This window comes from Sturnira hondurensis, unplaced genomic scaffold, assembly GCF_014824575.4.
Source record: "Sturnira hondurensis isolate 20B ecotype Veracruz unplaced genomic scaffold, ASM1482457v3 Scaffold0019835, whole genome shotgun sequence".
NCBI lineage: Eukaryota > Metazoa > Chordata > Mammalia > Chiroptera > Phyllostomidae > Sturnira > Sturnira hondurensis.
This window is the reverse complement of record NW_028092466.1, coordinates 1031653-1051229: the sequence shown is the minus strand read 5'-3', so window position 1 is coordinate 1051229 and position 19577 is coordinate 1031653. Positions and strand designations below refer to the sequence as shown.

The 19577-nt window shown below is 37.3% G+C and overlaps 1 protein-coding gene across 2 annotated transcripts in view; it reads left to right on the top strand.

Moving 5' to 3' along the window:
- MAP2K4 (mitogen-activated protein kinase kinase 4) overlaps positions 1–19577 on the top strand; it is a 127094-nt gene that overhangs the window by 32205 nt on the left and 75312 nt on the right. For both annotated transcript variants that reach the window (XM_037028341.1, XM_037028340.1), the window contains one exon: positions 2402–2504. In XM_037028341.1, coding sequence (XP_036884236.1) covers positions 2402–2504 — 103 coding nt within the window. The remainder of the gene's footprint in view (positions 1–2401; positions 2505–19577) is intronic.

Sequence of the window (19577 nt, the reverse complement as noted above, 5' to 3'; positions counted from 1 at the left end):
TTTTATAAGAGCAGGCAAGCAAGCTGGGGATACAGAAGCAGATGTAGTGGTTAGCTATTGGCTCGATTGAACAAAGGCAGAGGTTTTGATTGGTGGGGGCTCTTGTTGGCGGGCAAACCTGAGTGGTGAGCAACTGTCATTAACGCCTTAAGATTAAGCAGGCTCCTTATCTCCATTCCCCAGTTCCTCTAACCTTCCTTGGCGCCTTAGGTTATTAGGGCAGTCTGGCACCTCTAACCTTCCTTGGCGCCTTAGGTTATTAGGGCAGTCTGGCAGCTCTTACACATAGGTTCCAGGGATCAGGACCTTAAATGTTTGGGATCCACCATTTAGTCTACTACAGTCTGCCTTCTGGCCCCCAGATACTCCGTCTGCCCTGTGTTCAAAATGCATTCACCCTATAGGTCAAATCCAGACATCACCTAGACTCAAGTGTGATCCATTTTGACACAAAATTTGTCTCTATCTGTGGATCTAGAAATGAGAAGATAAGTTACCTGTTTCCAAAATACAGTGGTGGGCCAGACATTGGGTAAAATTGACGAGAGAATAGAAGACAATTGAAGGATGAAAGGAGTCAGCAGTCCCAAGCAATTTCAGAGTTCAGCAGGGCAAATTCCATCAGGTTTCAAGACCTGAGAATAATCCTCTGCCTTTAACTATTTCCTAAAGACAAATTTCCAAGAAGTAAGGGAGCATATTTATTTAAAATTTTTTCTTGTATATCGCCCTTTCACTAGAAAAGATGTATCAATGTACTCTTCCACCAGCAGTGGCTTGTGCTAGTGGTTATTTTACCTAGTCCCTTAGATCAATATGTTATCACTAAAACATACATATGTATATATATACAATAAAACCTAAGTGTTGCCAGCCTCACGTGAACAAAAATTTTTAAATTTTTGGTTAATGTCTTTTTATAATTCTTTCAAAATTTTGCTTTATTACTTATACTCTTGCCAGTTTTTAAATTTTTCTTGATTTGTGTGATGTCTTTATATATTTAGAGTTTCTGATTTTGTACTGCAAGAATTTTCCCAAGTTTTCATTTTAATTTTTTAGTTTTTTTGTGATGTACAGAATTTGCCTTTTAATAGTCACATCTGCCAGTTTTCATAGAATACCTTCTGCATATATAGTTTGAATATCCTTCCTTACTCTACTTGCTGTCAAATAAAAATGATTTCGAAGTGAGTGTTTGGTACCTGAAAGGCAAAATTTGGCATTAATTCATGTCATACTATGCTTATTTCTGAAAATGGTGCGTCTGGTCTTTGGAAATCACATCCCGTAGAAAGCCCACCCCTAAGACCAGGAATCAGGGCTCTGTGCTCTTCCCTGGAGTCTTGTCCACCTCTCACAGCTCACTCAGATGCTCAGATCTCCACGAGTGCCAGGCTGAGCAGAGTGAGCTCTCTAATACATCCTTTGAGTCCACAGAGGTGGGGAAGTATTTGGATTGGAGAGATGTTGTTTGAGTAGGTAGATAGATGTGTAATAAACTGTGGAGAGTGAGTGCCGGAAAAAGGATCCTTAAAATGTACATGAACCCAAGATGGGCTTAAAAATGCTTAAAAACCAAACTCTGCTACAAAGTTTCCATATACTAGAATCCTAAAGAAATGATTTACAGGATTTATTGACATAGACAGTCAGTCATGTTACAAAGCAGTATTACAGTCTGATTTTAATTATAGAGAAAAAAGTCTGTTATTATGTAGAAAATAGTCTGTAATAGACAATGATTAGTTTGGGGTACTTGGACTTGTATATAAATATTTTATAGGTGTATATACAATATCTTATATATTTTTGTTTTATCTTAAATTTTCTGTTTTTGTTATAATGGATATTGTGTGTGTAATATAAAACATTGATATCTTCTTCTCTCCACCCCAAATAAATTGCTCTAAATAAGTGATTATTTGGCATACCTTTGATACTAATTTGAAGTTCAGTCTACCATGATATTTTTTAGCCCATTATGGTTACAAATGCTTCCAGTTCTGCACTCAGTTGTATATATTACATTTGAGAGAAAATTATATTTGTTAAACTAAGGCATTAAAGTGTAACACTAGATAGGTAGTAGTTTAGCATTTTTCAGTATAACTGCTGAGGTAAATGATTTTTCTAGTGGTGTTTTCATTTGCAAAAGTGTTAGCATCTTTGAACAATATAATCTTGAAGTACTGAGCATTGTTTTCTATTTTACTGGAGCATAATGAATAATATTTGCTTTTTCTTAATTCTGAGAAATTCTTTGCTGCCTTTCAAAATACTATATTAACTATATGTTAAAGCAAATTTTTCTTCCTTTTGGTATGAATTTCTTATGCCCTCAGAATAGTACCTGTTTTATAGTACTTGAAACTTTTACTTTTTATTTGTTATTTCTTAGGTAAACGCAAAGCACTGAAGTTGAATTTTGCAAATCCACCTTTCAAATCTACAGCAAGGTTTACTCTGAATCCCAATCCTACAGGAGTTCAAAACCCACACATGTGAGTATATCTGTAATCAAATAAAAGGCTCAACTCAGGCAAAGGTTTAAAGGTTATTGTATTTTATGAATTTTTTTGAGTTGAGAGGTTGGTATTTCCATTATTTTTATGGGCCATTTGAAACATTACTATTTGAACTTAAATAGAAAGCTATTTGCGCTATAGTCTGAAGTAGGTAAGCACAATTTTTCTTTTTAAAGTTTACTTGAAGGGAAAAATAGCTGACGATTCAGATATATTTATATCTTTTTAATTTTCATATCACTGAAATGAGAATATTGTTTATACCTTTCTTTCTGGATTTCCAATTAAATTGTAAGTGGTATTTAGGAAATTTAATTCTCTCCTGTTGATCTGCAATGATCATCTCCACTGACTAGGTGACAAAAAAGAATACATTCTTAGTAAACCTACTTCCTGTAAGATTTCTACATCACAGTCAATTGAAACAATGTGTGTATGTCAGTGTACAGATGTCAGTGATTAATTTTTAAATTTGTTCCCTGAATATTTCTGTTATAAAATAGATATAACATCTTACTGAAAGTATTAGAAACATCTGTTAATTTAAAACAATACCTTCAGAATAATATTTTACAGAAATCTTTGGATTGCTGTGTTAATAGATAATGTCTCTCCCCAGAAAAACCCGTCATGAACAGGGTCAAAAGGAATGGCTTTACATTTATTTATATTCATGTCCAATAAGAATAGTCTTCACCCAGTTCTGGTATTAGAAATATAAAGCAAATGGTAGAAAGTATGGTTTAAAAACTAAAAATAAGAATAACTTATTTTATAGTTTTCAGTAATTTCTCAACAATTTATATTTATACCTTATTAGACTATAGGTATATTTGTTCTTCCCAAAGAGGCATTTTTGTTGCTATTTTCTTGTTTTTTTGGTGTTAGGCATTGTATTTACAAACAGTAACAAATGGGTAGAAGAGTGTCTTGCAGTAGGAATGTTGAAAGTATTTCAACAGCAGTGTCTAGAAGGGAATAAATACGTATCTATGTGCATGTGCTCTTACACTTCTACCTGTAACCTTAAAGAGAATGAAAGATTTTAAATGAAAACTGTAGTAACAGTTTATTTAAATGGAAATTGTGTCTGTCAGTTTAATTAGACTGATGTTCATAATGAGATTTCTTGTCAGAGCTCAGCCTGACAAGAGGCCGGAGTCCCAGCCTTTGTACCTTCTCTGAAACTTCAAGTGGGGGCCATAGTGTTGAGGAAGGAAACTCTTAGTACTTCTTAATTAGTCAGAGCCTCAGCAGCAAGGCAACACTTTCCAAAGAATTTCCTTCCTCTTGTCCTAGAATTTTTGGTGAAAGCTAGTGCAAAACTAATTCTTGAACATAGTCTACTTACTTTGGTTGCTAGCTGAACCGTATATTTGAAGTCTAAGAAAGATGTGCAGTAATTGCCGAACTTGAAATATTTCTTTTTCATCTTTTTTTTAAGCCCCCACCCCCTTGGACAAAGAGAAAGACAACTCGACATATTCAGGACTAGAAAAACATTCACATATATTTGAACTCTCTTCCTTCAAGAGTTTCTTCATATACAAAGAATTTGTAGCCCTGGCTGGTGTAGCTCAGTGGATTGAGCACGGGCCTGTGAAGCAAAGGGTCATCAGTTCAATTCCCAGTCAGGGCACATGACTGGGTTGCAGGCCAGGTCCCCAGTAGGGGACACATTAGAGGCAACCACACATTGATGTTTCTCTCCTACTCTTTCTCCTTCCCTTCCCCCCTCTCTCTCTATATATATATATAAAAAAGAATTTGTGGACAAAATCCTTCTTTCTAATTTTTTTTTTTTAGGATGGAAATAGTGGGGAAAAGCTTTCTTACAAAATTTGAGTCAGTTAGGTGATTTTTTGTTTGTTTGTTTTTGTTTTTGTTAAACCAAGTTCATAATCTATAACCAGCTAGGTTTCTTATCCTTTGTCTCTTCCCAAGAGGTATTAAAAGCTTGAGAAGACAAAGTAATAGGCATTTTTACTGCTGGATAGACTCTTGCGTATTTGATCTTGGTGTGTAAAATCTTAGACCCATACTTTGTTTGAATTTTGTTACTGCACTGGTTTATTATCTGGATCCAAATAGCAATGCACTGCATAGACATTGGTTGAAGACAGCTACTTAGGGGGGAAGCACATCCCCTAGGCAGTCCACCCTCCCACCCCTTTCACAAAGGAATGTTTTGTGTTCTGAGTTGTGTGCTATCAGGCATTGAAAGTCACTGTTGGCACTGTTTAGAGTAAGTGGTTTGCATTTAGAAAATATAACTTGAACTTTATGGGAGTTTGAAGAAGATACCTTTGTGCTTGTGCTATTTATGTGTTTCCTCCTTCTAGAATTCCTTTGCACTTTAGTTGCAGATATAAATATGAAACTCTTTTATGAACTAAGGAAAATATAAGATGGACTGTGTAAGCAATTAATGAAGTTAAGCTACATCTTGGGAACAAGTTTCTGATTATCAGGTGCTTGATGTCTCCTGGCTGCAAGGTTCTGTGAGAGACTTAAAAAAAAAAAAAGACAAAAAAAATCCCCACCATGTCCTTATTTTCTGTGAACCACCAGTTTAAACAAATTCTAAGAAATGATAGTTGGCTATAGCAATTCGGAAGTAAGGAATAAAATAATACAGATTGAATGTCAAATGAATGGTGCAGCAAGGTTGGGGGGAAGATCACTTTAGATAAACAATTTGGAAAAGAGGTTCACAAAGGAAACAAGACTTGAATTGGATTTTGAAAGACTAGAGAGTAGAGAGGTGGAAAGAATGGAGGATGGCATTCTGGTGAGTGTAGTATAGAACTATGTAATTGTAGCAGAGGTGTTACTTATGTATTACCTATTTCTGTCTCTCATTGGAAGTTTCCAGCATTTTTTCTTTGTTCCGTATTCTGTAATTATATGAGGAAATGCTTAGGTTCAGATCATTTTTCTCTGTGTACTGGAAGAACTGTTTTAGTTTGAAGATTTGTGTATCTGTTCCTGAGAAAATTTCTGCTGCTTTTCTTTTTTTAATAGATTCTTTTATGTTTTTCCTATTCTCTCTTCCTGAAATGTGTGTTATTTGGATGTTGGACATCTTGAATTTTCTGGGTCTTTGACTTTTCTTTTGTATTTGCATCTCTTCTTTTCTCTCTCTTTATACCCTGGGCTATTTCCTTTATTTCCTGACTCTTATATAGAACATTCTATTTTGATTTTAATTTCCAAGAGTTGATTGTGGCTTTTTCTTAGTATCCTATTCTTAATTTCTGTCTTATAATTCTTGATTATTTATAGATAGTTGAGGATAAGGAAATTAGAAGGCTGATTGGAAGCTCTGTTTATTGATGGTCCACTGGAGGGTGAGCTTGCCTTTAATTTTCTGTTAATGGCTTGAGAGCTGGTCAGGGCTTTGGTATTCTAGATGCCAAAATAGTAAGTAGGACCAATAGTCACCAGGAGGCCTGGTTCTTTCCAAATAGTATGTTTATTTTCTTTAGAGACATGTTCTTTTTTAAAGATTTTAGTTATTTTTAGACAGAGGGGCAGGGAGGAAGAATGAGAGGGAACCATCAATGTGTGGTTGCCTTCTGCATGCCCCCTACTGGGGACCTGGCCAGTGCGACCAGGCATGTGCCCTGACTAGGAATCAAACCAGCGACCTTGCCATTAGCAGGCCGATGCACAGTCCACTAAGTCACACCAGCCAAGGCACTCTTTTTATTATTACTATTTTGAGGGGAGGACGAAGAGGAAAGGAGGAGCCAACTAGACCTTTCTTCCAGAAAGAATTTTAATTTTCATCTGTTTCTAGGCTTTCATACCTTCCAACTATGGATCCTCTCTAAGGTTCTGTTGGGACCATTATTTATCTCTCATCTCTGCTGTGTGCTCCTTCCCATCATGTGATATAGGCTATAGTTTTCTTTATTACTATTAAAAAAACCTTTTAATTATGGAAAGTTGCATATACAAAGCTAGAGAGTAGTAGATAAATCTGTATGTATTTATCCATCAGCTTTAGCAGTGTCATCAGTTAGTGTGGCCAGTATTGTTTCTATCTGCTCCTCAATTCCCTCTGCCACCTTAGGTTTAACCAAATTTTAGACATACTGTTTCATCTATTAATCTCTCAGGGCATATTTCTAAAAGACAAGGACTCTTTAAAAAAACATAACTACAATACCATTAGTACATCTCATAGAATAAGTAATTCTTTAGTATCATCAAATAAATATATTATTGTGCTTCAGCTTTTTTTTTTGAATAGTTTGAAGCGGGATGTCAATGAAGTCCTGTGCTGCACATGGCTGGTAAGCTTGAAACCAGAGTCCCTTCTTATGGAATTGCTTCGTTTTTGCTTTGTTTACACATTTTTGTCTTCTGTTAGGCATTCAGAAAATTTGTACAAATCTTTCAGTTTTTCATTACTTTTTAAAAAAAATATTAGTCTTCTTATGTAAGTCCTTGGAGAATGTGGGGAAAACCTGAACAGGAAACCTTTGTTTTTAATTGTCATTGGTTAAAATTATTATACACATTTCTAACATATAAAAAACGAACATTATAGAGACTTATGTACCTACTACCTAAGTGTAACACTTGTTCACATTTTGCCCCTTGGCTCTTTAAATGAAAGATAATTGCTAAAACTAAAGAGTAAAAGGAAAAACTGAAGAAAAATGTGTGGCTACCTTTTAAATTTCCATCAGGATTGGGTTAAACTAGGCATTCTAAGTCTTTTTATTACCCTGGAATTTTTTAAAAATGATTTTGGCAGACTTATGCTGAAGTCATGTTCTGTATATAAATTTGACATGAGCAGTAGTAGATATTCTGTTATATTCTATGCTTTTGTCATGATGACTAATGTGTGAATGGTCTCAGTGTACTGAATCATTTAGAATGCACCAAATACAATTGTTATTCTGAAAGAACAGCTCCTTTATCTTCACAACATATCAGAATTGTAGAAGAAGAAATACTAGGGTAAAAGCCAACATTGGAAATATATAATGATGCATACAGATACATTTAGAGGCTTATGCTAAACATTTTGGAACCATATGTTCTAAGTTTAAGGGAATGTGTTTGTTGACACTTCTGATATCTCAATTATCTGTATTACATTTGAGCAGAAAAAGGCTCAGTTGTGCTATAGAACAGCAGTAGAAGTTTTAAAATTCCCCAGTTAATCATTAGTTTTATTTATTTATTTAATCCTCACCTGATCATACATTTATTCATTTTAGAGAGAGAGGAAACATTGTTGGGGGTTCGAGGGAGCTGGAGAGGAACATCAATATAAGAAAGAAACATTGATCAATTGCCTCTTATATGCACCCTGATCAGGAATTGAACCCTCAACCTATGTATGTGCCCTGACCATGAATTGAACACACAACATTTTGGTGTATGGAATGATGCTCCAACTAACTGAGCCAGCCACGCAGGGCCATTAGTATTCTTTTAAATAACATTTTAAAAATTTGATTTTAGAAGAGGTGTGGTGAGGAGAGAGAACGAGACAGAGACAGACATCAATTTGTTGTTCTTCTTATTTATTCATTAAATGGTTGCTTCTTGTATGTGAGCTGACTGGGGATGGAAACCACAACCTTGGGGATTGGGGTGATGCTCTAACCAACTGAGCTACCTGCCCAGGGCCTAATCATTAGTATTTTTAATTCCATGATGAACCTACTCAGCAGAGCTTTACCTTAAAAACTAGAATAGTAATTATATGTCATCTAGGCACTTATTGCTGGTTAAATTGTGGAAACTTTGTTTTAAATTTTATTATCTTGGATTAACCATTTTGTTTAATTTTTGAGTCCTAGTTTATTTCCCAGCATCATCACTACCTCTGTGTCACTTACTCTGGTCTCAATTCAGGCCTTGAATTAGAATAGTGACTTTTATTATTTTGTATGGTAAATTAGAAGAGAGGGAGATGGGGTGTGTGTGTGTGTGAGAGAGAAAGTATTGATCCAGTTGTGTACTTCATTCTTCAAATAAAATCTTATGTATGACCCTGATAGGTTATGTGTTTGTGAGGTGGGATAGTGCTCTAGTCTTCTCCGCTCTTATTCCCCAAAGTTCCTTGGACATCTTTGGTTAATTACTAAGTATGAAAACCACCCTTATATATGAACTTAAAAGGGTGTTTTTTAAAAATCTATGAAAATTTTTGACACAGTTCAGTGATTTGGAATTTCAATAGTTCTATAGTGGAGCACTTTCACAAAATGATAGTAATGGTAGAAATGTTTATAGGTATACGTCACTACCACAAAATTTAAAACACCAAAAGGTATTAAATGCTGTGGTATAATACAAGCTTTTTACTTTTGACTAGTTTAGATTTACTGCTGCAAATTTTTTTATTGTGACAAATATATCTAACATAAATATAACCATTTCTAAGTGTACAGCTTAGTGGCATTAAGTACATTCACTTGGTTGCTCACCTGTCCCTACCATCTCTCTTCAGAACTCTTTCCTTTCTCACACTGAAACTGTATCCATTCAGCACTGACTCCTCACCCCTCCTCCCAACGCCAGCCCCTGGGAGCCACCACTTTACTTTCTGTCTCTATGAATACACTACTCTAGGTGTCTCATATAAGTGGAATCACACAATATTTTGGGTCTGGCGTATTTTACTCAGTGATATTTTTATACTCCATCTGTGTTGTAGTATATGTCAGAATTTCCTTTTTTAAGGCTGGATTATATTTTATTGCATGTGAGTGTGACATTTTATTTACACATTCATCTGTGATGGACATGTGGATGTTTCTCCCTTTTGAGTTTAGTGACTAATGCTGCTGTGTGACATGCTCTTTCAAGGCTTGCACATTGTACTCCTTAAAGGTCAGAGGCACTGAATCTTGCCCTCAGTCCTACATTCTACCTCAGTGTACCTGGCAGTTGTGGTTTGTCCCCTTAGGTGAGAGCTCATTGCAGGAGGGATTATCAGCAGAGAGTGTGGGTGAGCTGATTATCTGCATGTCCCACACCCTAGGGATTCTCTAGTGTAATCCTACTCAAGCTGGGGTTGATCGCCCTGTTACTGAGGGTTAATTCTGGCATGTGTGTTTAAAGATTAATGATAAATGCTGTTGAGTTGCTTGTCTATTAAAAGTGAATTGAATTTTGGTGTTTTAAATCATATGTGTTTTTGAATCAGAGACTTAGGCAGACATTTAAAAAAAACCCTGTTGCTTTAACCTGCGGTTCCACAAAGTTCTGCTCTTTAAAGAAATGTCTGGTTTTGGGGAGGTTAAGTTCTTACTTAGTTCAGAGTAGTATAGAGGTCTTTTGCCTTAAGTGCAGGCATGTTTCTGGAAACTTGTATCTATTAATAAGGAATTATGCCATTTACAGGAAACATTGTATCTCTTCAGGGTATTTTTTAAATTATCATTTACAGATGAGTCAAAGTATGATTATATTACTGTTCTTGAGCAAATTTGTTTTCCCCAGAGTCAATAATTGTCTCATTTAATGGTTCCACGTGAATCTTATCAGCATAATTAAATACATTAGGCAGTCAGTATTTTTTGTTTTGTCTTGTTTTTTGTTTTCAGAGTTGTGTCTCCATCTGTACTGCTGTAATCTGGAGTAGTTGTACTATTAGGCCGACTTCATTGGTGTTGTTTTATGAATGCCTAAATTCCTCTCTTGATTTTGATTCCCTGCTTCTGGAATTTCATGTTGTTATTGTTTTTGTTTGTTTACTTTATCAGTTTTCCAACGCATTATGGGGGAGTATATCTTCTTCTTTTTTTTAGTTTCTTTTTAAATTTATTTAATTGTTGTTCAAGTACAGTTTTCTGTCCTTTACACCCAGCCCCCCCCCCCCCCCAGTGCTCCCCGCCTCCCTCCCATTTCCATGACCCCTAGTTTTTGTCCATGTGTCCTCTTATACTTGTTCCTGTAAATCCTTCCCCCTTTCCCCTGAAATTCCCTCCCCTATCCCATCTGGTCACTGTCCTCCTGTTCTCTGTTTCAGTGTCTTTGGTTATATTTTGCTTGCTTGTCTGTTTTGCTGTTTGGGTTCCTGTTAAAGGTGAGATCACATGGTATTTGTCTTTTACCACCTGGATTATTTCACTCAGCATAATGCTTTCCAGTTCCATCCATGCTGTTGCAAAGGGTAGGAACTCCTTCTTTCTGCTGCATAAAATTCCATTGTGTGTGTGTACCATAGTTTTTGGATCTATTCATTTACTGAGGGCTCCTAGGTTGCTTCCAACTCTTGGCTATTGTAAATTGTGCTGCTATGAACATTGGTGTGCATAGGTTCTTTTGGATTGGTGCTTCAGGGTTCTTAGGATATACTCCTAGCAGTGGAATTGCTGGGTCAGAAGGCAGGTCCATTTCTAGTTTTCTTAGAAAATTCCATACTGTTTTCCACAGTGGTTGTACCAGTCTGCAATCCCACCAACAATGAACTAGGGTACCCTTTTCTCCACAACCTCTCCAATACTTGTTTGTTGCTTTGTTTAATATGGCCGTTCTGACCGGTGTTAAGTGGTATCTCATTGTGGTTTTAATTTGCATCTCTGATAGCTAGTGATATTGAGTATCTTTTCATGTGTCTCTGGATCTTCTGTATGTCCTCCTTGGAGAAATGTCTGTTCAAGTCCTTTGCCCATTTTTTAATTGGGTTGCTTGTCTTCTTAGAGTGGAGTCATGTGAGTTCTTTATTTTGGAGATTAAACCCTTGTCTGAGGTGTCATTGGCAAATATGTTTTCCCATACAGTTGGTTCTCTTTTTATTTTAATACTGTTTTCTTTAGCCATGCAAAAGCTTTTAATTTTGAAGAGATCCCATTTGTTTATTCTTTCCTTTATGTCCCTTGCTCTAGGGGACATATCAGTAAAAATGTTGCTGCATGAAATATCTGAGATTTTCCTGCCTAGGTTCTCTCTAGGACTTTAATGGTTTCATGGCTTATGTTTAAGTCTTTTATCCACCTTGAATTTAATTTGGTGTATGGTGTAAGTTGTTCCTCGAGTTTCATTTTTTTGGCTCGTAGCTGTCTAGTTCTCCTAACACCATTTTTTGAAGAGACCATCTTTACTCCATTTTATGCTGCTGCCCCCTTTATTGAATATTAATTGACTGTAGAGACTTGGGTTTATTTCTAGGCTCTTTGTTCTGTTCCATTAGTCTATGTGCCTGTTTTTGTGCCAGTACCAGGCTGTTTTGATTACAGTGGCCTTGTAATACAGTTTGGTATCAGGTATTGTGATCCTTTCTACTTTGCTCTTCTTTCTCAAAATTGCAGCAGCTATTCAGGGTTGTTTATGGTTCCATATAAATTTTTGAAGTGTTTGTTCTATGTGAACCTACGTCATTAGTATTTTAATAGCTATTGCATTGAATTTGTAAATTGCTTTGGGTAGTATGGAAATTTTGATGATGTTCATTCTTCCAATCCATGAACATGGTATATGTTTCCATTTGTGTCTTCCTTGATTTCTTTCTTCAGTGTTGTGTAGTTTTCTGCATACAGGTCTTTTACCTCCTTGGTTAGGTTTATTCCCAGGTATTTTATTTTTCTTTTTGCTATATGGAATAGGATTTTTTTTCTTGATTTCTGCTTCTGCTGTTTTCTTGCTGGTATACAAAAATGCCTTTGATTTCCTGATACTGACTTTGATCCTGCTGTTTTGCCAGATTCATTTATTAGGTCGAGCAGTTTTGGGGTAGAGTCTGTAGGGTTTTACATGTACACTATCGTGTCATCTGCAAACAGTGACAGTTTTTTTTCCTCCTTTCCAATTTAGATGCCTTTTATTTCCTTTTCTTGTCTGATCACTGCAGCTAAAACTTCCAATACTATATTGAATAGAAGTGGTGAAAGTGGACAACTTTGTCTTGTTCCTGATCTTAGTGGAAAAGCTTTTAGTTTTTGCCCATTGAGTACGATGTTGGCTGTAGGTCTTTCATATATGGCCTTTATTATTTTGAGGAATGCTCCCTCTATTCCCACTTTGCTAAGTATTTTTGTCATGAATGGGTGGTGTTGTACCTTATCAAAAGCTTTTTCTGCATCTATTGATATGACCATGTGATTTTTGTCTTTCCTTTTGTTTATGTGATGTATTTACTTTTATTGATTTGCGAATATTGAACCATCCTTGCATCCCTGGGATGAATCTCACTTGGTCATGGTGTATGATCTTTTTAATGTATTGTTGGATGTGGTTTGCTGAGTATTTTGTTGAGGATTTTAGCCTCTATGTTCATCAGTGATATTGACCTGCAGTTTTCTTTCTTCGTTGTGTCTTTAGTGGTTTTGGGATTCGGATGATGCTGGCTTCATAAAAAGAGTTTGGGAGTCTTCCATCATTTTGGAATTTTTGGAATAGTCTGTGAAGAAAAGGGGTTAGCTCTTCCTTAAATGCTTCATAGGATTCTCCGGTGAAACCATCTGGTCCAGGGCTTTTGTGTGTCAGGAGATTTTTGATTATTGTTTCAGTTTCATTTGCTGTTATTGGTGTGTTCAGACTTTCTGCTTCTTCATTGATTTTTGGAAGATTATATATTTTTTAGAAATTTGTCCATTTCACCTAAGTTTTCAAATTTCTTGGCATACAGTTTTTCATAGTAATTTCTTATAATCCTTTGCATTTCTGTGGTGTCAGTTGTAATCTCTCTCTCATTTCTGATTATGTTTATTTGGGTTCTCTCTCTTTTTTTCTTGATGAGCCCGCTGAAAGGTTTGTCTATTTTGTTTATCTTTCCAAAAAACCAGCTTCTGGATTCATTGATCCTTCAAATTGTGCTTTTAGTCCCTATGTCATTTAATTCTGCTCTGATCTTGGTTATTTCCTTCCTTCTGTTTGCTCTGAGCTGTCTTTGTTGCTGTTCCTCAAGTTCTTGTCGGTTTAGGGTTAGGTTGTTTGAAATGTTCCTGTCTTTTTTAGTTAGTCCTGTATTGCTATGAACTTCCCTCTCAGGAAGTATGAAATGCCTTCGCTGTGTCCCATAAGTTTTGAGTTGTCATGAGTTCATTTTCATTTGTTTCCAGAAACTTTGATTTCTTCCCTAATTTCATTCTTGACTCAGTCATTATTTAATGACATGGTATTCAATCTCCATGATTTTGGGTGTTTTGGGTCTTTTCCCTTGGGGTTGGTTTCCAGTTTCAGTTCCTTGGGGTGGGAGAAAATGCTTGGGATGATTTCACTTTTCTTGAATTTGTTGAGGCTTGTTTTGTGTCCTATCGTGTGGTCTATCTTTGAAAATGTTCCATGTGCATTTGAAAAGAAGGTGTATTTAGCTTCTTTGTGGTGGAGGGCTCTCTATATATCAGTTAAGTCCATTTCATCTAGGGCTTTGTTCAGTGCCACAATATCTTTGTTGATATTTTGTTTGGAAGATCTGCCCATTTTTGACAGTGGGGTATTAAAATCCCCTACTATAATTGTGTTGCTGTCAGTACCTTTCTTAAAGTCCTCTAAGATTTTCTTTATATATTTGGGTACTCCTATGTTGGGTGCATATATATTTATGATGATAATGTCTTCTTGGTGGATTCTTCCCTTGAGTATTATGAAGTGACCTTCTGGGTCTTTTTTTATGTTCCTTTTTTTGAAGTCTGTTTTGTCTGATATGAGAATTGTTAGCCCGGCTTTTTTTTCCTGGCCTTTTGCTTGGAAAATTTGTTTCCAACTCTTCACTTTTAGTCTGTGTAGGTCTTTTGTCCTGAGGTGGGTGGCTTGTAGTCAGCATATGTGTGGGTCATGCTTTCTTATCCATTCAGGTATTCTAAGTTTTTTCATTGGAGCATTCAATCCATTTATGTTTAAGATTATTATTGATAGGTACTTATTCATTGTCATTTTTATACCTGTGTTTCTCTTTGTCTTTTTCTTCCTTTCCTTAGAGCAGTTATTTTATCATGTCTTGCAGAACTGTGGAGGCATATTCTTTTAGACTTCTTTTGTCTTGGAAGCTCTTTATTTGGCCTTCTATCTTGATTGAGAGCCTTGCTGGCTAAAGTATCCTTGGTTGCAGGCCTCTGGTTCTCATTACTTGGAATATTTCTTGCCATGCTCTTCTTGTTTGGAGCGTTTCCATTGAGCACTCAGTAGCTAACCTTATTGGGACTCCCTTGTATATTACTTTTTTTCCCCCTTGCTGCCTTTATGATTCTCTCTCTATCTTGGAATTTTGCCATTTTAATGATGATGTGTCTTAAAGTGGGCCTCTTTGGGTTCCTCTTGATTGGTACTCTGTGATACCTGGATTTGTGTGACTTTTTCCTCTCATCAAATTAGGGGAGTTTTCCTTCATTACTTTTTCGAGTAGGTTTTCTGTTCCTTGTTTTTCTTCTCCTTCTCCTTCTCCTTCTCCTTCTTCTCCTTCTCCTTCTCCTTCTGGTATCCCTGTTATTTGGGTATTATTACGTTTCATATTGTCTTGCATTTCTCTTCATCTCTCTTCATTTTTTCTGAGCCTCTTTTCCTTTTCTTGCTCTGTTTTTTTTTCTACTTTGTCCTCCAACTTTTTGATCTGATTTGCTTCATCAATCCTGCTTTTGATTCCTTCTGCTGTGTTCTTCAGTTCAGAAATTGTATTGTTCATTTCCTCTTAGCCCTTGCTGATAGTTTTTATTTCCTTTTTCATGTTGATATAGTTTGCAGTGAGTTCATTGTAATTCCGTTGTAGTTTTTGGTAGCTCATTGTGAGCTCTTTGAACTTCCTGATAACCAGGGCTTTGAATTCAGTATCTGATAGCTGACTTGCCTCTATTTCATCTAGTATTCTTTCTGAGGCTTCATCCTTTTCTATCATTTGGGGATTGTTTCTTTGTCTTCCAGTTGTTGTGAGACTCTTCTTATTAGTTTCAGCTTCGTAAATTGGTTTGTTCTCACTTCCTGGTTTCATGGTGTGAACTTCTGTGGTATAATACCTGTGAGATTCAGTGGTGTAGCCTCCTTGATCTCCCAAGCTCAATGGTCTTGGGCTGTCATTTACATTGGCTCTGAGTTTGTCTTTGGGTTTTGGTTGTTTGGAGGTCTTTTTTGTGGGTCCTTCCCACCAGCTGGTGAACTGATGGTTCTGTCCACAACCTGTTTTAATTTGTTGTGCTGATAAGGGCAGGGTGTGTTGATGCTAGTTCTTCTGTGTGTACAGTGTTTTGAGGGTTCTCTTTTGCTCTTGTTCAGTTGCTTGCACTGGGTAGTTTCTCCACTGTTTAGTTGTATTTCCAGATAGATCTTGGATTGAGGTTTGTGTGGTTTCCACTCCCTCCTTTACCTTCTTCTGTTGTTATCTGTTGGTGGTTCCTTTGTTTTTGGGTTTCCTCTCCCAGTAGGTATCCTGGTTTTCTCTGCTTCCACCTACTCCTTTTTCTTTCTTTCTTTTTTTTTTTTTTGTGATCAGTTGGAGGGGAAGCCAAAATAGTTTATGACAGCAGGAGAGTATTCTATAATATTTACAGTAGCAGCCAGTAGAGAAGAGATAGGAGGTCATTTGGGTATGTATAGTGATAACCCAAATCTTCAGCCCAACTAGCCACTTTTTAGAAAGGATGGAAGATAAGGCTCTTGTTGGGGAGGGAAAGTTTATGAGTTGGATCTAGAAAGCAGTGAGGTTGTGGGAGGTCAGATTCTGAGGTAAGGTCAGAATAAAGGATATTAAATAGATGTAATTTGAGAGAGAATAGAGTTATTCACTACAGTAGTATAGTTCAGGAAGTGGGCTAAGATCCGGGAGGGGTGTTGTGTAGTATTTACAATAGTATGGTACAGCTATTATTTACAATAATATTAGAGCAACAATCATATGACAGAATCTATGAGATACCAAGAATAGGGAGTATTGGACCTTCAACAGTGTGCTAATGGAGCAGAGGTGAAGTGAGGGACAGTAAATTAGCAACACAGTATGAATGAGGGGACAGGGGAAACCTGTCAAATGATACAATATATCCAGCCAAGGCAAAGAAGACTATACAGAAAGGGGAGGAATATAGAGATAGTATTAAAATAAAAGATACAAGAATAGTGTAAAAATAGTAATAATACAAATATGCAGTAACTTGTAGTTTCTCTTATAGCAAAGTGAAGTTTGTTTCTCTGTCTCTACTGTTGGGATGCCCCCTCTTTGGGTCCAAGTGTGGTCTTTTCGCAGTTCCAAGTTTTTTGTCTCATTGCAGGGGGGGGGGAGGCAGTAGATGGGAGAAAAAAGTGATAAGTTTGAAAAGAAAGAAAGAAGGAATAAAACAAGAAAGAAAGAAAGAGAGGAAAAAGGTATTGAAAGCTAAAACAATAATAAAGTTAATAAAATAGAAGATTACTTAAATAAAATAATAAAAATAATAAATGAAAATTACAAATAACAACAACAACAAAACACCTCTTGTTGGTTTTCAGCTGGCCAAACCGGTTTTTCTGGTCCTGCTGGCTGCAGCAGGCTGAGAGGTGATTGGTGTGGCCTTTGTCCCATCTCGGGTGTGCTCAGCCAGTCTCAGGAGCACTCTCCCAAGATCCAGACCAGCTCCTCTGCCCAGGGCCCCACTGAGGGAATCCAGGTCCTCTTCAGAGCAGTCTTTCCCTGGGAGTCACTGCCATAGGCTGGGGCCCACGCCCGGCCAGGCTTTCCTGGTCTTGTAGGCTTGGGCACAAACCTTTGCCAGTGCTATGGGGGAGCGTAAGGGCAACTCTCAGTTCTCCCAAGCTGGTGACCACAAACTCCACGGGTGATCAAGGCCCCCTGAGTTTGCCTCCTGGTGCCCATTCCTCTCTCTGACACTTCAAGCAAACAAGTCTCTCCAGATGTTTTTCACACTGAGCCGGCTGGGAAGGGAGGGAGCTGATGACCCGACTCTCTCCCAGAGACCCTGCTGCCGTCCCTTAGCTCCCAGAGTCTGCAGCAGACCCATCCTGGTCTCCTGGCACCAGCAGCCTGGGCCTGCCACCTCTGCACTAGTGGCTCAGACCTTACTGTCCTGCAGCCGTTTCCTCACCATCTGGTCTTTCAGTCTCCGCTACAATTTCTGGACTCCTGTTTTCCTCTATGCTGGGGCACTGTTGGCTATTTGCTGTGTTCCTGCACATACTGGCCAGGTTTTTCTCTCATGTGTGGGGGTAAGTGGAATCCTGTCTGTCCTAGTCCCCTGCCATCTTCCCCCGATCTAGGAGTATATTTTCTAATGGCTTTCTGAGATGTGTTTTTTCTTAGTAAGGTTTTTGGATCTTTGCATGCCTGAAAATGCCTTTATCTCCCCCTTAACAGATTAATAGTTTTATTGGCTATAAAGGTCTTGGATATAAATTTTTCTTCAGAGTTTTGAATTGCTCCAGTGTTTCAAAGGTTACTGTTAAAAGTTATATAACTTCCGTTGTGACTTAGGAAGTTTCGAATATGACCTATTTTGGGCGGGCATATGTACACGTATGATTGTTAGGTGTTTTCCTTTCCATCAGTGTCTGAAATCTCACTATATCTGTTTGGTTTTCTTTTTAAATCTTCTCTTTCCTTTATTTTTTTCTCACACTGAGCTCTTGGTAGAATCTTTCAATCTAGAAAGTACTGTCTTTCATTCTAGGATAAATGATTTCTTTATTTACTTAGTCTTTTGATTTTTCTCTTCTAGTAGCTCTGTTCTTGGAATGTTGATTTTAGGTTTTGGGTTTGTTAGTTTGAGTCCTTATTTTTCTTGACATTTTTCCCCTTCAACTTTGTATGTATGGTATTTTCACTTTTTTGTTTTTGTGTTTGGTTGCTCATTGGTGTTCATTCTCTCTCTCTCTCTCTCTCTCACACACACACACACACACACATACACACACACACACACAGTGAGTCCACAAAAAGCTGACTGGAAACTTCGTGATTTTACTGGTGGGAGTCATAGGTAAAGAGGACAGGTGCCTCATTTTTTTCCTTTGGAGGATTCCAAAAGGTCAGTATCAGGAAGTCTTTTTTTTTTCTTTTCTTTTGGGGAAAATCTTTTTCTTCCTTATAAGAGGAAAATAAAGTATCACCCATAATGGTGATAAGTTGATAAGACTGGGTTGCTGAGAAAAGGAATATATGTCAGTTTACAATTCTGCAGTGGATCTAGGCAAAGTCAGCTACATATGTTACTGTTGTAGAGGTTTTTATTTAATCCACCATACTACATTTCTTTTTATTTAAATCCTCACCCAAGAATATGTTTGTTGATTTGAGAGAGAGTGAAAGGGGAAGAGAGAAACGTTGATGCGAGAGAGAGAAACATGGATGTGAGAGAGAAATATCGATGGGTTGACTTCTGTATGAACCCCAACTGGGGACTGAATGTGCAACCTAAGTGTGTGCCCTGAACAGGGGTCAAACCCACACCCTTTTAGTTGAGTCACACCAGCCAGGGCTAATCGTTTTCATTTAAAAATAAAAACAGTTTTAAAGAAAGACTTGGTGCTAGTGAAGTGTATTTTTTTTAATTAAAAATGTTTAATACTTCACAGAGTACCAGTTTTTGACCCTTCTGTTTTAGGAGGCGATGGAAGTAACTTTGTTATAGGGGGCTGTCCTGTGCATTGTAAGATGTTTAGCAGTATCTCTAGACTCTACCCTCTAGATGGCAGAAGCACCCTCCTCCTCCAGTTGTAATAACCCAAATTGTCTCCAGACATTGTCAAATAACTCTTGAGGTGCAAAATTGTCAGTGGTTGAGGACTGCTGGTCCAGAGAGCATTGCAGGTTCACACAGGTGGCCACTATTGCCTCTCTTCTGATAAAGGGGCTGTCAAAGGCAGTTATAAGAGGTGTCTTCATTCTTATCATGCAGTTTGAGTGGATACCAAAAAGGGGAAGTTTGGGAAATAAAATAAGATATCTCAGAGTCCAGGCAGTGCATCACAACTTTCTGAGCAACTGATAGCTGTCAGAAACTGAAGCGACTCAATACACTTTTTCATGCATTCAGCAAGTGTTTGATGAATACCTAACCTTTACTAGGTACTGTGGTACAGGGTATTTCGTGTTAAAAAAGAGAGAGATGTGATTGCTACTTTCTGAAGATTAATGTTTAGAGGTAGACACAGGGA